The following is a 24,829-nucleotide window of genomic DNA, read 5'->3' on the forward strand; positions in this document are numbered from 1 at the left end:
AAAAAAAAAAAAAAAAAAGAGAGAGAGAGAGAAAAGAAATACTGAATCTAATTTAAGAATTTTATTTTTCAATGGTGGTGTGGATTTTACAATTCTGAAATTACCTTTCCTACATTCTAATATTGAGAAAATGAAAACAGGACAACCAGGATTTTCACAAAAAGAAAAGTAACCACAAACCACAAATAAGGAAATGTAACATTTTTAGTATATGGATATAGATTTATTTAATATACAGATATAGACATAAAAAGATATGTGCATATATACAGGGATACACACACACACACACACACACACACACACACACACACACACACACACGTTCTCGCTCTCTTTCACATTCACATATCCACGTTTCCCAGGTCAGTGCAAGGAGGTTTTAGATGCAATAGAACATCTCAGTACCAACAAGCACAACTTAACTCCCAGATCATGGCCTCTAAATATCATTTTTTTAAAAAACTTCAAAGAAAGGGTGGATAGCTGAGGAACGTCTCAAGGTAAGTACAAGAAAAGTCTTGAACTTGTTCTTGGGTCATAAAGTAAAGAAGTGTTCATGGAATCATAAGGACATATTAAAATAATTCAGGACTCTGAAGAATATAGGTATTTCAGAAGGACCTATCTCAATCTAATAAAAAGCCATTTATAATAAATCTACTGCCAATGTCATATTAAATGGGGAAAAACTGAAAGCTTTCTCTCTAAAATCAGAAACAAGACAAAGATGTCCGCAATTACCACTCCTGTTCAACACAGTCCTTGAAACATTAGCCAGAACAATCAGGCAAGAGAAATAAAAGAGATCTATACAAGAGAGGATCAAGTATCACTATTTGCAAATGACATAATCCTTCACTTACAGAACAAAAAAATTCCATTAAAAGTCTCCTGGAATGAATAACTAAATTCAGTAATGTGGCAGGATAAAAAAAAAATCAACACATAGTAATTGACAGCATTCCTACATAGTAATAATAAACTTAGAAAAAAAACTAAGAACACAATATCATTCACAGTAGCATCAAGAAAAAATCAGTACTTAGGAATTATCCTAACCAAAGAAGTGAAAGATTTCTACAACAAAAATTATATCATTCTGAAAAAGGAGATTGAAGAGGGCACTGAAAATGAAAAGATATCCCCTATTGCGGATAGGAACAACCAAGGTAGTCAATCGGTCATACTTCCAAAACTGATATAAAGATATAATGCAATCCCCATCAATTTCACACAGATTTACAGATAACTCCAAAACTTCATATGGAACTAGAAGAAAATAAGAATACCAAAAACAATTCTGGGTAACAATAGCAAAGCAGGAGACATCACAATCTCAGATTTGAAATTGTATTACACTTCTACAGTGATTAAAAAAAACAACAGGGTACAGGCACAAAAACAGACATGTGAATCAATGGAAGAGAACAGAGGTAGCAGAAACAACCCTAGACACAGTCAGCTATTTGATCTTTGAGAAAGGAGCCAAAGACTCACACTGGAAGAAAGCCTCTTTAGTAAATGTTGCTGGAAAAATTAGATATACACCTGCAGGAGATTGAGTCTAGACCCAAACATCTCACCATGTACTTAAATCAAAATGGATCAAAGATCTAAATGTTAAAACAGAAACAATCTGGCTGGGGATTTAGCTAAGTGGCACTGTGCCTGCCTGCCTCCCAAGCACAAGGTCCTGAGTCAGCTCCCCAATACAAAAAATAAATAAACAATCTGCTGGAACATAAAATAGGTAAAACTCCTGAAAATGCAGGTATAGGCAAAAAACTTTCTGAACAGACCCCAGTGGCATAAGAAATAAAACTGAAAATCAACAAATGGGGTATATAAAAATAAAAACCTTCTCCATAGCAAAGGAAACTGACAGAGTGAAAAACAACCTACAGACTGGGAAATGTTTTTTCCAGATAGTCCTTGGACAAAGAACTAACATCTACAATATACAAAGAACTCAAAAAACTTAAACCCCTAAAATTAAAAAGCCAATAAAAAAAATGGGAAACTGAAATGCACAGACATTTCTCAGAAGAAGTACAGACGGCCAATAAATAGCTGGAAAAAAAAAATGTTCAAAACTGCTGGCCATTAGACAAATATAAATTAAGATAACACAATAGAACACTAAGATACCAACTTAATCAAAAAAACTAATACTAACAAATGCTGGCAAGGCTTCAGGAAAAAAGAAACTATCACATTCCTGGTAAAAATGGAAACTAATACAATCACTATGAAGATTCCTCAAAAGACTAAAAATACAACTTCCATTTGCTTTAGCTATTCCCTTTTTAAGTATCTTCCTTAAAGACTTAAAGTTTATAACAGCACAATTTAAAACACCTAAATCAACAGATGAATGCACAAAGAAAATGTGGTATTGTGTTTATACACAGTGGAGTACTGCCCTGCCATAAAGAAGGATAAATTTGAGGCATTCATAGGAAAACAGATGCACTTTGAGGCCATAACGATAAGTGGAGTAAATCAGATACACAAGTTTAAATATTGCATGGTTTTTCTTACATGAGAAACCCAAAATATAAAGAGCAAAATAAAAGATAAATAATAGAAAGAAGGGAAACCATTTTCAAACAGGAAGATGGAAGGAGGGAGAGAGAGGAAAGGAAAAAGTGATTTTAAAAAAGAATTGAAGAGGGGCCGGGATTTAGCTCAGGGTGCAGCTACCTGCCTCACAAGTTCAAGGTCCTGAGTTCAATCCCTAGTACCCAAAAATAAAAAAGAATTGAAGAAAAAAGTGGCAGTAGAGCTTCTGCAAATGGGGAGGGAAATAAGAGTTGGAGAGAGCGGGGCTGGGGTTGAAGAAAAGAATTAAGATGTGCTATGCGCATGAACAAACTGCCCCATGGTAAATGTAACAATTATATACTGCAAACACACTAACACAAAAAAATAATTTAGGAGACACCTTTTAGGGACTTCTACCGGATGAGTCTGAATCAAACTGATTATCAAAGTAACAAATCATAGTACAGGATTACAAGCCAATGAATGCCTGAGTTCTCACTGCTGGAAACAAAAAAGGAAAGTACTCCCATTTAATAAAATGCCAACTACCAATTGCAAAAGGAGCAGTGGAATTTTTAGAAAACCATCTATGGTTGCTAGTACTAAAATGTGAAAGCTTGCTGAGGAATAGGTTACTCACCTATTTACTAAGTACAGTATCTCTCATAAACTATTAATCAAAAAGGGGAAAATTTGAACAGTACAATGAAGACACTTGGACACACCTTACAAACTGTTCAAAACTAGAATTACAAACCTTGGGACAAGGACATATTATGAGTCTCATGATACTCTACTGAGCTCACTGGAACATTACTGCAGTGACACTCTAGTAAGACAGACAGACAGGAAGGATACATCAAGAACCTAAACCTAATCATGATGAAACAGATGAACTCAAACTGAGAAAAAACTGGCCTGCATTCTTTATGAATACTGAGGTCAAAATCCCCTCCCAAAAAAAGAAATTGAGGAACTATTCAGATAAAAGAGAAACACAACTAATGCTTTGCGTTTGATTCTTGACTTGGATGGGGGAAAAAAGCAGCTTTTATAAATGTTATTACTGAATTGATAAAATTTAAATAGAGATTATAAAACTAGACTGTCTTACTGTATCACTATTAACCTATCTGATTTGATAACTGCATTCTAATTCTATAAGTGGCCTTATTTCTAGGAAATACACTATGAAGTGAAACAGCAGACAAGGTCCCTCTAACTATGTGACTCCCAAACTATTCAGAAAAGTAAGCAAGGAGTCTCAGAACATACAGGAGTCCTCCCTAAGTACTAACATACAACTTTGCATAAGTATGAAATTATACCAAAATTAGGAGGTAAAAGGAAGTACATGAAATACAAATAACAAAGGATAATAAGCTTACAAACAAGGTGAAAATCAACAGCAAATGCTACAGTGACATCCGAGAGCCTACTATCCATTCCATTTAGCAACTGTAGCACCATTATTGACAGTCTCTTCTGCATCAACAACACGTTTGTAGCTACCTGAAAGGCAGTGATACAGAAAGTAGGGAAAATAAAGTATATTTTCTGAAATTATGATATGAAAGGAGATGAGGGCTAAAGACAGGCTACAGAGAAATTTGGCATCATGCCAGTGGGAAAAGCGTAATATAAAAACTCCAAATTTTATAAATAAACACATTTAGAAAAGTCCAAAATATTATACTATTATATATCGCAAAATAGTAATACATAACAGCAGGCAGTGTGGAATTTTGCTCACTTTCTGCTAACATATTATTTTTTCCATGTTTCCCATATTGAATATTATTTGCATAACATTGTTTAAAACAAAGATTCTCACGTACAATTATTACATTATATTCTAAATACTTAAAATGTTGCTTAAAAATTTCTGATAATTTTAATTCATATTTTAGATGTAAATCAGAACGTATCAATAATCATGAAGAAATTTTTAGCATTATCAAAACATCTCCAACAAAAACCCTGTAGGTGTAACATTTTAGCAGTAATTTTTTCAACTATGCATAAAATTCATACAAAATAAAGGATACAATGCTACCCAAATATTGTATTAAGTTTCATAACCCAATAAATAATTCATATGAATATAGCACATTAAAAAAGAAAACTAATCTCACTTATGAAAATGGATATAAAAATCATAAACAAGAAACACTAAACAGATTGAACTCAATAGCACCAAAACCAAAAGGGATCTATTCTAGGAAGTCAATGACTTTTTAATTGAACAAACTGTAATCATATTCATAGAACAACTTAGAAAAACCATATAATGCTAACAAATGCTTGAAAGAATTCCAGCAATATTCAATATGTATTACTAATTGAAAAGTACTAAAAAAAAAAAAGTACCACTACAAAAAATATGTATTATAAAATAATAGATAATGATAATATAGCTAAATTATTTCCTATAAATATATAGAACAAGAAACAGGGTATGGTGGTACATGACTATAATCCTAGCACTCAGGAAGCAGAGGCAGGAAGATTACCAGGAGTTCAGGCCACCCTGAGCTGCATAGTGAGTTCAAGGCCTACCTGAACTACATAGCAAGACCATGTCTCAAAGCTCCCCCAGGGGAAAAAATATACATATACATGTACAGGGGGGCAGACAGGAGACAGAGAAGACAAGAACAGCACTATCATCATCATGTGTAACTGTTAATATTTTTGAGTATTGTAAAAAGATATATAGTCTAAATACTAATACTTGTGTGTGCGTGTGTGTGTGTGTGTGTATTTTAAAAGGTGAGACAACTTTTCTCATTTATTTATTTCAAACCACTCTAGAGGCAACCACTCTATCACTAAGCTATTCCTAGATCTAAATCTTTTTTTGAAAATATTATATAATCCCATAAGAAATTATACAAAACATTACTAACAGTAAAAAGATTGAATAAACCTTCTAATTAGAAGATGTATACAATCACAAACATACATATACAAATCAAAAATAGTTTTATAAAACTGGTATTAAGTGGTTAAGAGAAGTGAAAAAAACACCACAAAAAACAAAGGAATAATTACAAGTTGAGAGAAAACATTCATAAAGCATATATGTGAAAAACAGCTTATATCAGAACATAAAAAGAATATATACAACTCAAAAGACAAAAACCCAATCAAGAAGAAAGGGTAAAAGGTTCAGAAAATTCTAAGTATCACATGTCACTGGACAATCAGCACAAGAAAAGGTGCTCAATATCATTAGTCATCAAATAGATGCAAATTAAAACAACAATAAATATCACTATATAGCCACGAGTGGAGACAGTTATGATAAAAAGGCAACCAAATATTAGCAAGAATGTAAAACAGCCAGAATTCTAATTCATTGCTGGTAGTATAAAACAGTACAACCATTTTGAAAGCCTCTTTCAAAGTTCCCATAAAGTTAAACATACATCTATCATACAACCCAGTAAGTCTATCCCCACTATTTATCCACAACAGCCTACAGAAAGACCTGTGAACAAATTATTATAATTGTAGTACGAGTCATGACAGTTAAAAACTGAAAGCAAATGTTCAAAAGGAAGCTGGATAAGCAATGAAACACTCCTCAGGTATAAAAAGAATGAATTACTGACTCACAGAACAAAGACTTCCAGAACTGCTTACTAAAGTGATATGAGTGAAAGAACAAGTGTGTTTGAAGGGAGGGAAGAGAATTTTGAAGGGAATTAATGGTAATGTGCCTTTTACTGTAATAATCTTTTAAATTTAAATAATCACCATATTTTATCACAGCCTATACAGTAATCAAATCAATTTTGTACTGCCACAAGGAGAAAGACATAAGTCAATGACTAAAGATTTCAGACAGAAAGCCTCATGTTTATGGAGAACTGATGGTCAGCAAGACCCCCGGGATGATTCAATAAGCAGAGTCATTTTTCACCAGGGGCACTGGAAACAACTGGCTAGTAATATGTAAAAGAAAGAATATGGAATCCGACCTCACATTATACAGAAAAATTAACTCAATATGGGTCATATACCTAATAAAAGAGCTAAAACCATAACACTATTTTAAAAAATACAAGTCTTCAGGATCTTGGATTAGAGAATGGTTTCTTTTTAAGACATCAAACACAAATGACAAAAGAAAAAAAACGGATAAAACAGATTTCAAAATTTTATTTTCTGGGCACAGAAGTGTACACCTAGAGTTCCAGCTACTTGACATGTTGAGCAGGAAAATGACTGAAACTTAGAATTCGAAACCAACTTGAACAAGATAGTGAGAACTCAAGTCAAAAAAAAAACAAAACAAAACAAAACAATGAAAATTGTGCATATAAAAAAATACCTTCAAGAGAACAAAGAATCCACAGAATGGAAGAAAATATTTGCTAATGCTTATCTGACAAAACTTTTGCCAAGAACATATAAAGAACTCCTATAAAGCAGCAAAAAAAGATAAATATCACTATTAAAAATTAGGCAAAGGATATGAATAAACATTTTTCCAAAGACTGCTTGTAGCCAGTACATACGAGAAAAAAAAATTAACACTGGTAGTTATTAGGGAAAACAAATAAAAATCACAATGAGATATTTTTTGTGTACTAGAATGGCTACGATAATAATAAAAAAAAAACTGTATTGACTTATAATCAACCCTCCCTTAGGAACTAATCAAGTTCCTAAGTCAAGGGTCCACTGTACATCCAACAAAAATGAAAACATATCTACAAAAAAATCTTTTACACAAATGTGTGTAATAGCACTAATCATCAAAACCCAAAAGAAGATATCTATCAACTAAGCAATGGATAAACAAGTGTGAGATAGCCATATAACAAAGTTTTATCCAGCAATAAAAAGGAATGAAGCACTGTGGAAGCTTCATGCTACAGCATGGGTGAACCTTGAAACCACTGTGCCAGTCACAAAAGTCATACACTGGACGCTCCCATTTATATGAAAAATCCAGAAGAGACAAACACAATATGCAATTGGCTCTCTGTATCCACGAGTTCCACATCTGTGAATCTGACCAAGCAGAGATCCAAAATATTCAGGAGGAAAAACTACATCTACTGAACAGGTACAGATTTATTATTACTGTTCCCTAAAAAATTATTTACATAGCATTTACACTGTACTAGTTATTATACGTAATCTAGAGATACTTTAAAGTATATGGAATGAAGTATGTGTAAAGGTTATATGCAAACACTATGTCACTTTATTTAAGGAATTTGTGTTTTGCTATCTATGAGGAGTTCTAAAGCCAATCACCCACAGCCGGGCATGGTGGCACACGCCTGTCCCAGCACTCGGGAGGCTGAGGCAGGAGGATTGTTGTAGGTTCGAGACCAACCTGGGCTACACAGTGAGTTCCAGTTCAGTCTCAACTACATAGTACGACCCTGTCTCAAACAAACAAACAAAAACACAAAATAAAACCAATCACCCACAAATATTGAGGGAAGATTTTACCTAAAAAAACATGAATAGTTGCCTGGCACAAGGGATTGGAAGGCAGGACCCAGAAAGGTGACTACTAATGAGGACTAGGTTTCCTTGGGGGATGTTGAAAAAGTTCTAAAACTATATTGTGGTGATGGTTTTGCATGTCTGAATATGTAAAAATTACTGAACTGCACAGTTTAAATGGGTGAGTTTTATGGTATTTAAAATACATGTCAATAAAGGTGAACAAACAATTATACTGAGCAAAGACCAGATCTAAAAGAGTACATACATTTTGTACCCACAAATAAGTTCAACAGGCAGAACTATAGTGCCAGAAATTGGAATTGGCTGCAGGTAAGAGATGAGGGAATGAGAGAACTTTAAAACTTTTAAAAGATTATTACATATTACCCTATATATGGGGTGATAAAAATGTATTAAATGGGTAAATACATTTGTCAAAATTTACTTAACTCCACATTTAATATTTAGCTATTACACAGCATGCAAATTATCCTCTAATAAAAGCTGGAAACAAAGAAAAATCCAAAGCTGAGATGTACAGGGGGTCCCTGAATAATGAAATCTAACAGCACTCCTAGATTTGCTGACTGAGGAAACTTAGAAGTCTCAGCATATTGTCATACACAGTGATGATTCACTACAGAGAAAGCATAAAAAACAAGATGAGCAAAGGAAAAATGTACACAGAACAGAGACCAGGGATATCTGATGAGAGCTTCTACGAGTTCCCTCTTCGTGGAGTCACATAGCACATGTTTCATTCTTCCAGTACCAAGCTGTGACAATACCTATGAAATGCCATCAGCCATAAGAAACCATCAGTCTGCTATAGCTGGCTCTTCCATCACTAAGACACGATGTCCAACACCAATAACTTAAAAGAGGAGAGGTTTAATTTGGCTCAAAATTTCAGAGGATTCAGTCAATGGTTGGCTGGCTTCAAGGCAGCATCACACTAAGAGAGGGTGGCAGAACAAGCATGCTGATACTTTAATAAAAGCTGGAAACAAGGAAAAATCCAATGCAGAGGTGTATAAGGGGCCAACGAATAAAGGAATCTAATACCACTCCTAAGTCTGGTGACTGAGGAAAGTTAGAAGTCTCAGCATGTTGTCATACTCAGTTACGATTTACTATAGAAAAAAGCATAAAAAACAAGATGAGTCCACAGAGGCTGCAAAGCAGAGAAAGGCAACAGCACGAGACAGCAAAGGTCAAGGGACTAAATAGAGTACCCAGGGCCACACCTCCACGATCCACCTAAACACAACAAGATGTGTGCTTCACCAATCTGATAGGCATTTCTTAATCCCATAAAGATCATGTATCCTGATTACTTCACCCCATGTCAAGTTGACACAGAAATATTTCCTTAAACTATACTTAATCTCCAAATAAAAACAACAGGTTCATAATTTCATCTGGCACGATACGCCTATCCTGAAATTCGCAACCCCACTCCCTTTCAAAGGTATAAATCAAAATCTCCTCTGAGAATCAAGGCAAATTCTTAGCTGTGAACCTCTGTAAAAATCTAATGCAAGTTACAAAAGCTCAAGGTTCAGTGGTACAAGGTAAATTGTCCCATTTCAAAAGGGTGGAATAGAGGATAGGAAATAATGAGACCAAAGTTAAGACCAAAATGCAGCAGGGCAAACATTAAGTCCTATACCTCCATGTCCAACATCCTGGGTACATGATGGTGAGATATGAGTTCCAAAGGTGTGGGTGGCCACACTCCTATGCCCTTGATGGTTACAGCCAACATGGCCTCTCTGACTGGTTCTCCTGACAGCCTGTAGCTTTCCTCAGCAAATGTTTGATGTTCCTGGCATCTCTAACTCTTTGGGATCTCTACTGCACGTTTGGCTTCATTCCCACAGCTTTACGCAGTGCCCTCCTAAGGGTCCCTTGAGTGGCTTTTCAGGCCTTCCTTTGAAATCTGTTTGAAAGCTTCCTTTATTTCACAATTCTTGCATTCTCCATATCCAGAAGACCAGCATCACGTGCATGAGGCCAAGGTCTGCTAGCAGCTCAAGCAGTAGCCAGTATTCCTCTACAGACTAAATAGCTGAGCACAAAAAAATGAATCTTGGAAAACCATTTCTATAGGAGGCCCTTTTCAAGCAGAGATAACAGGATATCTCTGTAAATGAAAAGATGAGCCTTCAATTGTAGGGTCTTGCTGATTTAAGAGATGTCTTCAAGGCATAATTCTTTTTCACCCTGTACAAAGCATTTGGCTACATTTTTAATGATCTTAACCTCTTCAGCAATTCTATCTTCTTTCTGCAAATTATTCTGCTTAGTTTTTTTGTTCCCAATTCTCACTATAACCTGGCTAAATGTAACCAGTAGTATGCATGCCACAACCTGAACACTGGGCTGCCCTGAAATTTCCTCCACCAAATCAATCAGTCCAGTGCCCTTAATCTCAGACTCCTACAAAGTCTAAGGATATGAGCAAAATATATTTAACTTTTATGCCAAAGTGTGACATTCATGGCTTCTAGTGAACTGCCAATTGAGCTCTTCTTCCCAACTGAAGGCTCCTATCAGCCTTCTATTCTTCTGAGATCTGACCAGATAATCTGTCAGGCTCTTTACAGCTTTCTAAAGTTTCTCTGACCTGCATCTCCAAACATTTACAAATAACTTCTACAATCCAGTTCCAAAGGTTTTGAAACCACACATTCAGGTACAGTTACAACACCCCATGTTTTTTATTAGTCCGCTTTCCAGTCACTAGATGACCATACATTAGATGCAGACAGATTTCATTTAGTTCATGATGTCAGCTCATGGCCTGGTGATCCCAAGGTAGAAACATTATGTAAGAAGGGTGTGATAGAGCAAAGATCCTTAGTTTATAGTGACCAAGAAGTACAACAAAGAAACAGGGCCAGCAAGAAAAAGAGCAAGGAGTCTAACTACTACCCAAGTTCACACTCCATGAGACATCCTGACACATTCAGAAGTGTGCCTTAAAAATATGCTAGGCCCTTCTCCATCCAGGCAAGCTGAAAAATCACAATTAATGGTCCATTCACTCTACCAAGAGTTGATCATTCAGGTACTCTCTGCCTAGGACAGACTAAGATTCCAGACCCCCAGAAGGAAAACAAGCTTTGACATACACTACATTGTGTGAACAAACATTTAAAGAGTTTAAAATAATGAGATGCTCTTATCATTTCAAAATTCAAGTTCCTCATGGTAGTACCAACCTTATTAGCAGGGCCTGTAAGGTCTATAAGCATGGCTTATATGGGCTTGCTCTGTTCACCCTTTTCTGCATAGGTATAATACCACAATTTATTCTAATTATAATAATAACAATGAGAACAATATGGAAAGAGAAAAATAAAGCAAATGTGTCAAAATTTTAATAATTGGTGAATCTGTAGGAAGATTATTTTAATAGGGGTTAAGTATTCTTACAACTGTTTTTAAATCTGGAATTATGTCAAAGTATAAAATAAATAAAAAATTAAGAGAATGAAGGATTTTATCACTAACAAAAAATTTAAGTAATAAAATATCAAGGAACAACTTCAATTGAAAAACATGAGGTTACCATAAAGAAAACTACAAAATTCTACTGAGATATAAAATATTTGAAAAGAATTATGTACCGTTTTACAGAAAGCAAATAATACCTTTCAATTATTCCTAAGCTTTTATGAGTTGTTCATGGATTTCATAAATCCAGCATCCACTTTCTCATTTCTTGTAGAGGAAATTTCTCAGGCCTGGCCTATTCCATGATCAGTCCATACAGAACACCTATCACAGTTCAAATGTGGCTGACCCTGCCCTCCACAATTTCCAAGACCATTACCATCATCCTAGCTGGCCACAGGACCTGGATCGGAGATAAGAACCATACCTAAGGAGCAGCCAATCAGTTAAAATTCAAGAAAAATTTCTTTTCCGGGTTGCTACATGAAAAATGAAGTTCAGCTACTCAGGTCATCTTCTCTGTCATGATGGAAAAAACGAGGGAGAAGACTGAAGCACAAATAAGCAGAACTCCAAAAGACAGGACCTGGATATAGCTTTACCTTGAGTCACCGTATCTCGGGAATTCCACTGACATAGTTAATAAATTACTTTCCTTTTTATTATGTGGCTAAGTCCATAATAGGATTTTGCCTGTGATGATGGTATAATCAAGTTAAATCAAAAATTCTAAAATTAATAAGCATATTAATCTCATATCATATCATAAGCTTATCAATTAAACACATTGATAAAATAACATTAAACAAACTCTAAACCCTAAACCTACTGTATGTCTTTATAACTGAGTTTATGATGTCAAAAATATCACAAATTAATGATAGATAAATTACTGAACAATTATCAGTTCTGGGGAAACTATTTTAACAAAATAAAATAGAGGCTTGACCTAAAATTCTCTAAAAATAATTGCCTAAAATAGCTCAAATGAAAGGGAAAAACACCAATACATACCTAAGTTTTTTTCCAGCCACTGATGTCCTTCAATTAGTTGGTCAATTAAGGCAAAATAATGTGGAGTAGCTTCATCAGGCATAACCCAGCCACCTGTCACAATTTCCAACTGGCCATTTTGTAGTAAACTAGGGAGATAATAATAATAATAATAATAATTATAATAATAATAATAATAATAATAATAAGGCTATATTAACAAATACTATATTAAGAAAAGTCCAAGCAACAATTTAAAATAACATAACATTTAAGGACAGCTTTTAAAATAGCCACAATCTATGTTAGTTGTTTAAAAAGTTGTTTTTTTCAATCAGTGAATGAATTTCACTTCAAAGCCCCAGTGATAGATAACACACCTCTAGTAAAGTGCCTCGGGTGACCCCTCCATCCCCAGGCAAAGCTGGGGAGATCACATCTGAGGTTCTTCTCCACAGAAGTACAATACCCACATATTCACAAAAACTTCTGACATCAGAAGCCACATACGATTTATTTCTGAGAGTTGCAGGGGGCCTAGCAACCTTTTATTCAGGGTACATGCTTGATGGGTGTTTACAAAAGGGCTGTCATTTAAAGGATGGCTGTTTCAGTATTCCAACATTAACAAAAAAAATCAGTACTGACTTTAATCCTTATAACACTGATAAATTAATCATGCACATTACTCCAAAAAATATAATTAAAACACTTTGCTCCCAATCTAGTTAAAATGTAGGCTAATTTATTTTTTATTTAGCCCAAAAGTCAAACATTTCATTATTTGCCTACTGTATTATTCCTTTATCATATCATACAAAGCAACAAGATATCCATCTCTAGCAAAATAGAATTATTATAAGAACTTTTCTCTGAAAAGGAAAAAATAATAAAATATTTAAAAATTTGAAAAGTGAGTTCAATCCCTGGTACCCCCCAAAAAAATTTTTTTTTGAAAAGTGTCTGATAAAGTATAAAAGTCAAGAATTCAAGCAAATACCTTAAGTTTCATAGACCTATCAGTTTGCAGCAAGATGATTTGGACAATAGTATAAAATTTCAGAGAGAACCAGGGAAATTTTAATAAGTGGATAGTCAATATATCACCAGATACATAAAACTGGCAGTTAGCTAAACAGCCAGATTTAGTTGAAGAAAGTGAAAGACACAAAGGATAAATATTTTCCTTAAAAGTGTTTTACAGAAACCCCAGCATTAACACAGCATCTGATTTATTCCAGCAGATACTGGATCATACAGTGACTGAGTAGACAATAGACAAAATTTACCCCAAATTAAAAATTCCTTGCATAAAATACAAAGGTTAAATTCATATAATCATGGGGACTGCCAACTAATAATTTCAAATATAGAATATGATGACTCATTGCAGTATCTAAAGAAACTAAAATGATAAACTTCAGATTCTCAATGGAAGAAATCGAGAACTTATAAAAAAAACTAGAAATTTTTAAAAATTATATTTCTTCCAGAACATAAATAAGCCCAAGGTTATTATATTCCACTCACCCACGCAATGAACTTTGCCTCTTAGAGCTCATGGACCTGACTGTCCCTTATGCTTTATGACCAACAGTGCCTCACAACCGGAGATATGAGAACAGAAAAAAAATCAGAAAATCTCATGTGGAAACTCAACCATCACTGTTTTATATTCCAGTAAACATCCTTTGGAAAATTTCAGACATGAATTGGTCAAACGCAAATTCTATGCAGATTTTGAATTAAGATCTAGGAACCACTGGTTTAAAAAACAAAAATTTAAAAAAGAAATCACCCCCCAATGGAATTTTTCTTTTTCATCAATGTTTAATTTTGCTGCATAACTCCTGCCCCAACAGGCATGAATGGTACCCTAGGAAGTCAACAGAACAAAGAATCGCACATTATACACAGTAGCTAATTTTCCCAGTTCCATTGTAATTAATACACCCTTCCCCTTCTGAGGATGCCTGAGATGCTACTTTAAATGGTACCCAAGTATCTATACACAATCGTTGTTTTAAAGACTAAGCCTCCTGCTAATTTTCTTTCAGCACTTCCTTATTTTCTTCTCTGTTTCCCAACATGGCTGGTTCCAGCTGCCTTCATTTCAACTCAAACATAACTCATCCAGAGAAGTCTCCACGAATACCCAAACTAATGCTCCACTGCACCCACACACTCAGTCATGTCATGGCCTTTATCAAGACCCAAAGCGTCTCCTCTTTCCTTCTCCTCACGCCTATCCACCATTAGAACAGAAACTTCAAGACAGCAGGGAGTAGACACTCAGTTTGGTTCACATTTCCATGCTCAGCACTGAGAAGCTTGGTTTGAGGAATGAATGAATGAGGTTCTCAGTATAATATTCATATTTACATAAAGTTGTATGACATCAAGCTCACTAATATAAAAATGAATTGGGAAGGGGAGAGGTCAGTAAGAATGGAGTCTCAGTGACAGGGATGAAGTAATATGTCTAGAATATGGTAATGGCAAAAATATGGAGGAGGAAGAAGAGAAAGGGAACATGCCATGAAAAAGTAGGAATTGGGAAATGATGAGAGCTACAAGAATTACAAAGAGTATGGCTTGGGTGTCTGGCAGAGGGGCAGTATTAGAACACAGGCAGTGAGCAAAGTTGAGAAGGTAAGTCACTCTACTGTAATGAATGTCAATTTGACCTGGGCTACTTGATGAATGTAGGATATATCCAAAAGGAATGACCCGCACTAGAAAAGCTTAGGAAAAGGGACCTATATAAAAGTTAAGTTTTAGGATATCTAAAAGAGAATAGGTAAGGATGGGAAAAATGAAATGGAGTCAAAGGTCAATTACAAAGATTTAAAAACAAAAACAAAAGAAGATTTTACACTTTTTCTTTCTCCTCAGTACCAGGGATTGAACTTGGGTCCTTGCCCTTCTGAAATAGGCAGTGGAACCACTGAGCTAAATCCCCAGCCTAAAAACAGATTTTACACCAGAAGACTCTTAAAGGCCGGAAGTGACATAAAGTATTTACTGCATTCAATAAAAATGCTTGCCATGTGACTGTTTAAAATATAAATGGGCCGGGAATTTAGCTCAGTGGTTCTGGCACCTGCTTCGCAAGTACAAGGACCAGAGTTCGATCCCCGGTACAAAAAAAAAAAAATTAATAAACACAAAGAAACTTCTGAGGTATACAACTTTGCCCTTCATTTCAGAACATATATAAGCATGTAGGTATTTGATTAATCAGAGAAAAATGCAAATGATACCAAAAAATGTGGACAACTTTTAAGTATTAAGACCCATAGCAATGATCTTCATTATTTAAAGATAGCTCCAAAGAATAGGGCTGAACACCTTACAAAAACACTGTATCAGGAAATACTTTTTAAAAATTTACAAGCTCTGTACTATATTTACAACTTTTCTAGAAATTTAAAACTATTCTTAGAGGTTACTAAAATAGTGATGAATAATAGAAATATCACAACTCTAAATAATGTCATAAAATACGGATTAAACAACATTCAATCTGTTGATTTTAGACAAGCAACCTGAGAGAGAGAGAGAGAGAGAGAGAGAGAGAGAGAGAGAGAGAGAGAAGGAATATAGGAATATAGTGGTAACTACTTAAATATTGAATTTTACTGGACATGCACTTGTACTTCCTGAAGCTCCAGTCCTCCGGCTCTGTCAGTTCTGTGTTACAAGTTATGTTGTGAAACCATTAAAGATTTTTGCATAACTTGCAAACAAAAAAAAATATTTACAAGTAATAATGGAAAAGCAATGTGAGCCTACAAAAAAGCATCATACTTAAAATTGGCAGTGATAATAAAATTGAGATACACGATAACTGTATTTTAAGGCTTTAGTAATTAAAATAATGAGAAAAGGTATACACACAGAAAAATTTACTTAGAACAAATACAGGCACTTTCATTCACTTAGTCTTTAACAAGCATCACCCAAGCCACTTCTATGAAAGTCAAAGGAAAACACAACCAAAACACACATGCCTGCCCCTAAAATCTAATTAATATCGTTTCTACTTAGACTTTTTTATTTCTGGCAAACTTTTTATGTGTACACTTCATGATCATTGCTATTAAACATGAGACACGCAGACACAAGGGAAAAGGCCTGGGCAAAGTGAGAAAAACAAAGGAGTACACACACCCATCAAATCCAGAAATGGGAAGCTGGGCACTAACTTTCAATGCTTGCACTCACTTTTTTTTATAACAGTGAGTTGACCTGTAACTACTGGTAAAAGACATTAACATACTTCTATATTTCTGCTTTAATTCTGGGGAAGCTTAAGGGAATAACTGATCAAAATTAAACTGAGCATATCTGTCACTGCTCATTTTGCCCAAGATGCAGAATTTACACTTAAGAATTTACTGCAGAGCACAAGAAGCTGCAAATCATTTTCTGTGAGTGTTGTTCCTCCCCCACATAGACTCATCAGACATTTGGAACTTGGTCACACAGAGGGATGCACTCAAAGAGCTTTTCTCCCTAATGAGGAAATTGTTACAGACAACTTAGTAGCAAACAATGCATCATTTAGCAAGCTTCAAAGAGCCACAAATTAATTTCACATGAGAAAATGAGTTGAATTTGTAATCACACATTTGGGGAAATATGAAATAATACAAGATGATGTACAGGGTTTCAATCTTAAATAAAAAAAAATTAAATAGAAAACTCAAAAAAGATGGAGGCTACCAAAGAAATAATTTGTACCTTAAGGACATTTACATTAATTCACATTCCTCTCATGGTATCTAGTATTAGAGTAAAATAAGACTTGTTTTAAAGCCCTCACATAATAACTGCATAAATTTGTATTTTTGAATATTGTTGATGCCTGTATTTCAAGAGTTAGTATAAAAGGAATGGGGCAATTGAGTCACTTCTTTATCATTTTCTTCTCATTTTATTCACCCTTCTTTCTTTCAGCTCAACAAGCATGCACCTGGCTTTCTCCATATATACACATATCTGTCCAGTTGACAATATGAATCCATTAGGAGCCATTACTGGCCACCACATCCCATCCAAACCTTCCCCATAAACAGTTATCTTCATAAAATCCAAGACTTTTCTTTCATAGCATTTATAACCAAAGTTAACTCTACACGTATATATGCCTACTGTCTTTCTCCTGCAATACACTGTAAGCTCCATGAGGGAATCAGAACTGCTTTGTTCACCATCAAAGACTATATAGTGTCACAGTAAGGAAATGGTATCAATAATGCAAATAAAAACAAAGAATATGATACAGATATACTAGAAATTTAACCTCACATGCAACAAAGTGCATTCCAAAACTTCAGGAAGATGGCACATTCACCTATCAGATTAGTAATATCAAAGAGTTGAGTAACATATAGTGATGAAAATGATGGGTGGAAATAGGTATTCTCACATACTGCTGGTCACAACTATCTAACTATAAGTTGCATATATACGTTTATCCCTGCTCACTCCAAAAAGTCAGAACATACTGAAAAGTATAAAAGATAAACTGTTTATATTAACAATTTTTAAAATGTACTGCATGCATTAGCAAGAGATCAGAAATTAACACTACAGGTCCTCAGCTGGGAGAAGCTAAATAAAACCTCCTTCATAAATATAATTTGTTGAAGTTTCTCCAAGATACAAGTTTTAAAAACATGGCAAAACACTCATTGAGAAAGCTATTAAAACAACAACAAAACAAAACAAAAACAGAAAACAAAGTGTGGAGAAGGATACCCACATCTTGCTTGTATTGGGGAATGTAAAATGCTAATCACTGGAAATCACTATTGGGGTTCCCCAATAATTAACCCTATAATTACAATGATCTAGCAATGCTACTTCTGTGTATTTACCTAAAAGGATGGAAAGGACTTATACAGATTATTTTGACACCCAAATTCATAGCAACATTATTCACAATAGCAAAATGGAAGAAATAATCCAAATAGCCATTGAACAAATGGTTTAGACAAAATGTGATATAACACATACATATGATGAAATATTAAAATGGAAGAAAATTCTGACACACGGTAGGGCAACACAAAAAGTCAAATACTGCATAGTTTAATTTCTATGAGGTACCTAGAACAGTCAAACTTACAAAGACAGAAAGTAGAATAGAGGTTAGCAAGAGCTGGGAGAAGGCATGGAGAAATATGAAGATTACCCTCTAGTGGATAAACAATTTCATTTTTGAATAATGAAAAAGTTCCAACAATATGAATGCTTTAATGTCACTGAACTGTACACTTATTTACTATTATTAAAATCATCAATTTTACATTATGCACACTTGCCACGATTAAAAAGGTTCACTTTAAAAAAAAACACGGTGCCCAGCATGCCGTCATTTGTATAATGGATATACACACACATTTGTCTATACACATCTGTACATACACACATCTTTTCCTAGATGCCTATTAAATAAATTAATCTGGTGAACTACTTCCTATAGAAATAAGTAAAACAAGAACACAAGAGTGGCTGAATTCTTCCTATATATTTTGGATTATGTTTAAAAAGAAATTTTTAAGCACCAGGGATTTAGCTCAGTGGTTTCACTGCCTACCCTGAAAGCACAAGGGCTGGCGTTCAAGCCCCAGTACCAAAAAAAATAAATAAATAGAAATTTTAAATCTTTATAATTTAAATGCTATATCCTAAAAATAACTAAAAACTAACAAAATGGTAGCTTAAAAATACTATTGCTATTTTTAAAATATTTATTAAATTAGATGGTTTAATTAGTAATTTTTGCAAAGTTTCAATAAGGGATATACTTTGAACTTAAATATCTCACAGTATACTAAATACTATTTCACACAATTTCATTAAAAATACACAAGTTAAAATATAAATTAAAAAACTCATTCTTGTGTTAAACTCACACAGTAGTCATAGCAGGCAAAGTTTACCACAAACATTCTTTCCAATCAATGAACATATATACCATAATATACACAGTTGTGTTTTCAAAATATATTTTAAATTATTATAACATAAAATGTCTATTTTGAATTTCAGAAATTTTTGACAACTATAATTGCTACTTTAAATATGCAGAATATTTCCAGTAGCTCAGTGTTTTCCCTCCTATTCTTTTCCCATGTAGGCCCCTCCCACTGCCCACAGACAGGAGATAGGGCATGACTAGGAAGACAGGCATGAGATCCCAGCACTGCCTCGCAAGACCCATCTGTAGAAGTTCTGGGTTTCCTAGAGATTGGGGGACATAAAAAGAGATTTGGAGGACACAGAGACCATGAAGAGCTTGCTATCATAGTTTCCTCAAAATAGCACTGTATCCTCCAGGGTGTGTTTTTTCTCCTCTTTTGTCTGTAAATAAATAGAGATCAATATTAAGGATAAAAGGCTTATACTAAATACTCCTTTATTTTGTCTGGCTTCTACTATGTTTTTGGAGCCACTACTCACCAATATTCTTTTAATTTTTGCCCCCTGCTTTTTTAAATAGGGTTATACAATGAAGCTTAAGCAACATATGACTTAGCAATGTCCCTGCCCTCTTTTCTAGACTATCAAAGAATGACAGTCTACGAAACAAAAAACCCATCCTCCTACGTCTCCTTTAGACCTTGGATCCTTCTTGGGTAAATCTCCAGAGGTACACCTCTTCAGTCATAAAATGTATATATTTAAGTTTGGAAAACGCTTTGGAAACTTTATAGAATGTTGTTCCATTTTATATTCCCATCAGAAATATATGAGAGATTCAGTTTCTGCACATTCTTGTCAATTTTTACTATAATCAGTCTTTTTTTTTAATTTAGTTTTTCTAAAAGCATCTTCTCTTATACAAGAAACCCAATTATAAATAAAGAAGAAAACAAAAGGCAGATAATAGGAAGTAAGGAGACAGATCTTCTCAGATGAGAAGAGGATCAATAGATACAGGGAGGAGTAAGAGAGGGGAGAGAAAGGGGATGAAAAAAGGATGTGTTATATACATGTACCAGTTCCCCATAAGGAATGTAAACACTGTCTATGTACTGCAAACAGGTACTTAAAACAATAAACTAAAAAAAATAAATAAAATTGTAAAAACAAAAGCAAACACAGTTAAGAAGAATGGGGGAAAGGTTCACTTAAAGGAAAAAAGAAGTAAGATGATGATTGAAAGATTAGGTAAGTACAGAGTTTGCATTCTCAGAATAACAAAATCCAACATTGTGGTAAAGACAGAAAATCTACATAAGCTTTATATTACATGAAAAGATTACAGCAGAGAAGTGAGTAAACACTGGTGAACACACAAAGGGTTTCAGGTTCTAACCACTCCATGGGTTTCTGCATTACACACTGCATCAGCTACAATGTAAAACTGTTCAAGTATCTCAGCCCAGAGAGGAACAATAAATATGTAACATACTGGGTTTTGACCAAAAGAAATGCAATGAGTAATGTTTCAGCTACCTGACTCTGAATAAGTGTTCCCATTTTGATATCTTATAAGCATTATGCAGCATTTGCCTGCATTTAGCCAAAAACATCCAAATATGAAGCCCAAAGAAAAAATCTAGCAGAAAATATCCAAACATGAAGCCTACACAAAACAAGTAAATGTGCTGACTATTTAATGGAAGGCAACTTGTTTTAAATCCATGGAATATGTTACATGTAGATACCATGACTATAATTGAATAAATTATTTAGAATCACCAAAAAAAAAAAAAGAAAGCTACATGTTGTTTGCATGTAATGTATTCCTCTCTAGTTGTTTAGATTTACATTTTTTAAAAGTTTATAGAGTTGAAAACTACTGCCACGGGGGGAAGAATCAAAAAAGTCATGGCTAGAATAGATTATGGGGATCATTTCAGTTATGTTTCTGTTAAGTTCCCACAATCAATTGGTATTCTTCAGAGACAATGAAAGCTTAAGTGAAACTCTACTGGAATTAACAGGTTCTGCTCTGCAAAAGCTAGCTTGCAAATTTAGGTACAGACATTTAATCCATAGCTCAACTTCAAAATGGGAAAAACAAGCCACTGCATAAGCTTTACAGTAGTAGTCAAAAAATTCTATTAGTAATGTCACTCGGTACAAGCTAAGAATTTTAAATAACAAAGCAAGTCTAAAGATCTATTCAATTTTTCCCAAAACTTACAGATGTTGCCTATTTCAGGCAATTAACACTAAGGATGTTTTGTTCAAGTAAGAAAAATATATGCTATTATTACTCTAGTTCTATACACAAATGTAGTAAGTGAACAGAAGTGAAAGTTTATAGGTACAAGGGAGAGAATTTTAGCAAATACTGACCAGAAACACAACTCAATGCACAAATGTAGTTATAAAATAATTTTGTATTCAATCAAAATGATATTAAGTATGTATTTTCCAATGCCCAAAAAGCAGCTCTCAAAAGTTTACTAAGACAATACACCCAACACTAAACTCTTACTTGCCTTACCTGTTCTCCTCTTTCCATCCTCTGTCCATAACGTCGACTTGAATCATATGAAATTGCTTTTCTTGTCTACCAAAGGTGGTCAAATATTGACAATTTCCTATGGTTTAACCTAAGTAAAAATGGCTAACAGAACAGAAAAAAGAAAGAAAAAGAACTTGCATCCAGTAAAATCAAAAGAAAAGAAACATCCACATGGCATACAATCAGCAGTGTTTCTGACACAATACAAGTGGAACTGAGAGAATTGAGTCCTGAATCCAAGTTGCCCTGTATGAAAATCAGTATGGAGTCCTAAGTCATAAATGGAGAAGATTCTGAGAGACTATGACAACAGCTTCTAATCAGAAGGGCCAGCTGTGCAGGCAAAGAATCTTGAGACAGAAATAAACCACACTAACCACAGTCCTCATTGTACAGGAGCCTCTCTGCCTGTGGGATCTGACTGCAGCAGAGGGTGGCTCCCTATGCAACCACACTGGGAGGGAGCCAAGCATGGCCTCACCTTATATCAAACACGGCAGTCAACAAGCCCAATTTCCCTGTGAGGTGCATAGACTCTAATTTGTACTCTTCGCACAGCCTGTATCTGGCTTACAAGCCACACAAAAAGAAAGCTAGCTCCAGGCTCAGCCAAACAAACAGACATTCATCTTGGTTCATTCCAGTGGTGGTCAACCTATAGAAGTGTGCTACAGCCGTTTATAGCACTGAAAGCTCTAAAAGGTTCACCATCACTGGTCACTGTACTCCTCCCCCAGATTTTTCCTTGTCCTCTCTTACCCTTGCGTGGTCCTATTTATAGTCCAGGTGCCATCCCTAGCTGCTGGATCCCTGATGCTCATGTTCTCTCCAAGGACCTAGTCCTCCAACAAAGAACTAAGCTAGCTTTCTCACTTGCAAGCAACACAAATTGACTCTAGAAATAAAATGTGTTAGGAAATGTTTCTGGGCACAAATAATTGACGACAAGGTTAAAAGTCCAAGTTAAACAAAGGGCTGGAAGAAAATGAAGCCATACTCTAAGGACCACAGGAGCCATGTGATGGGACAGAGTCTCATGAATGCCAGGGACTAGGAAACATGCAAATTCCTTCCATGTCTGTTCCCCTCCCTTCCATCTGTCAGCCCTCACTTCATTCTCCAAAGATCCAAAACCCTGGGAAATAATATGCAGATGAACTGAGTGCAAGTCATGGCTGACCTGTATGACCAAGGGCAGGAAGACAGAGGATGAAACTTCTCTGTCTGACAGACCATTTCCCAAAGGAAATGGGGTGAAGAGTATGCTGACCAGCCAGTAAACACAAGGGCACCCACAGTATCTCATTAGAAAAGGAAGGTCTTCCAAGAAGCCACGCTCTGATGGGGACAAATTCCAGGTAGGGATAAAGTTGTTCTTGCTTATAAATGAATAAAAGGTGGAAAATAGTTGGCTTCATGGAAAATAATATAAAGAACAGAGAATTAAAATTATCAAAGTCAGGAAAGAATACACTCAATGCCACAAGGTACTGAATCAAAGGGAGGAGAGAATCCTTGACAAGAATCTCCCAAATGCAGTAAAACAAAGAAATTAAAATAAAATGGCATATCAAAAGGAGAGACTATACTCTAGCAACCACATAATTGAGTTTTTAAAAAAATGAAACAAACACTAGCACGAGTACAGAAAACATATGCTGAGCAAGTGTTTGAACTGACAGATGGAAAGCAATCAAAAGTTAACCATACCTAGTTATACACCTCCATGAAAATTGAGAATTTCATGAATTTTTTTAAATCCTAAAAGTAACTGGGCAGAGTTTAAAAAAAAATTATATATCTTCAATGAAGCTTTTTAAAGATGGGACAGAAATATAAATTTTATATTTAACTCTCCTATTAAAAAATGTAGAATCTCAAAATGACTTCAGAAATAAAAATTACATAGTGTCTAAGTGGAACAAAAGTAAAAATAGTAAGTGTCACTAACGTTTAATTGGGATTTAAATACATGTCCATCCAGCTGAGCACATAGCTCAGTAGCAGAACACTAGCCTACCATGTGAGGTCTTTGAGTTCAGCACCACAAATAAATAAAATTTAAAACTAAAAATGCATCAGATGTGTGGTCAGCATCTTATTTGTATTAACTGAATCCTTATAAATATCAAACAATACACGTTCCAATATTATCTCCATTTGCCAAAATAAAGGCACTGAGGTACAAAGAGGTTAAGTAACTTTGCATAGGTGCCACAGTACATGGGATGCGAGGATTTAAACCCAGACAGCCAGGCTCTGGTGCACAGTCTTAACTACCACTCCAAACTACCTCCCCAAAATTTGTCATTAAAAGAAGAAAAGAATGCAGTCTGTCAATGGTAAAAGATACAATTTATAATGAGGAAAAAGAAATAGCTGCCTGGGAGTACCCAGGTCCTTACAATCTCTGTTCCGTACTTGATATTCAGGCAATGTCTGTTGAACGAAAGAACGAATGAATCAAGAAAGAAGAAAAAAAATAAAAGGAAGCTGCTAGAACAGCAGCAAAAAATAAGTACAGTCAATTCTGCTATAAACAGTTACGGTATTTTAATTATGGGAATTTGTTCCAAAGTGATGATCACATTAAGGAACAATCATTGCATGTTTTTGTGTGTGATTTAGTTCCTGAGAAACACTGAGCAAAATCAGATAAAGTGACCCGAGCCCTATAGAAAGACACACACATGCACATGTCAAACATCCGCCAGCTCCCTCAGTTAATTACATGTAGTGAGTCACACTGATCCACACCTGCTGTACAACTTTTCATCCAATTTCAGAAAACACGCTTGCAATTTCATAACAATCTGTACTCTTTCCAACACCCACTTCCACGAGCAAACTTCAAATGCT

General features: G+C 34.9%; 1 protein-coding gene across 1 annotated transcript in view; it reads right to left on the minus strand.

The window, feature by feature from the left end:
- The window catches only part of Man2a1 (mannosidase alpha class 2A member 1), a 175,779-nt gene that overhangs the window by 106,424 nt on the left and 44,526 nt on the right, over positions 1-24,829 (minus strand). Inside the window, exon 5 of the mRNA XM_010632228.2 lies at positions 12,499-12,626. Within this exon, the coding sequence (XP_010630530.1) occupies positions 12,499-12,626 (128 nt within the window). The remainder of the gene's footprint in view (positions 1-12,498; positions 12,627-24,829) is intronic.

Source organism: Fukomys damarensis, unplaced genomic scaffold, assembly GCF_012274545.1.
Source record: "Fukomys damarensis isolate Sample0158 unplaced genomic scaffold, DMR_v1.0_HiC HiC_scaffold_3, whole genome shotgun sequence".
In the NCBI taxonomy this organism is placed as follows: Eukaryota; Metazoa; Chordata; class Mammalia; order Rodentia; family Bathyergidae; genus Fukomys; species Fukomys damarensis.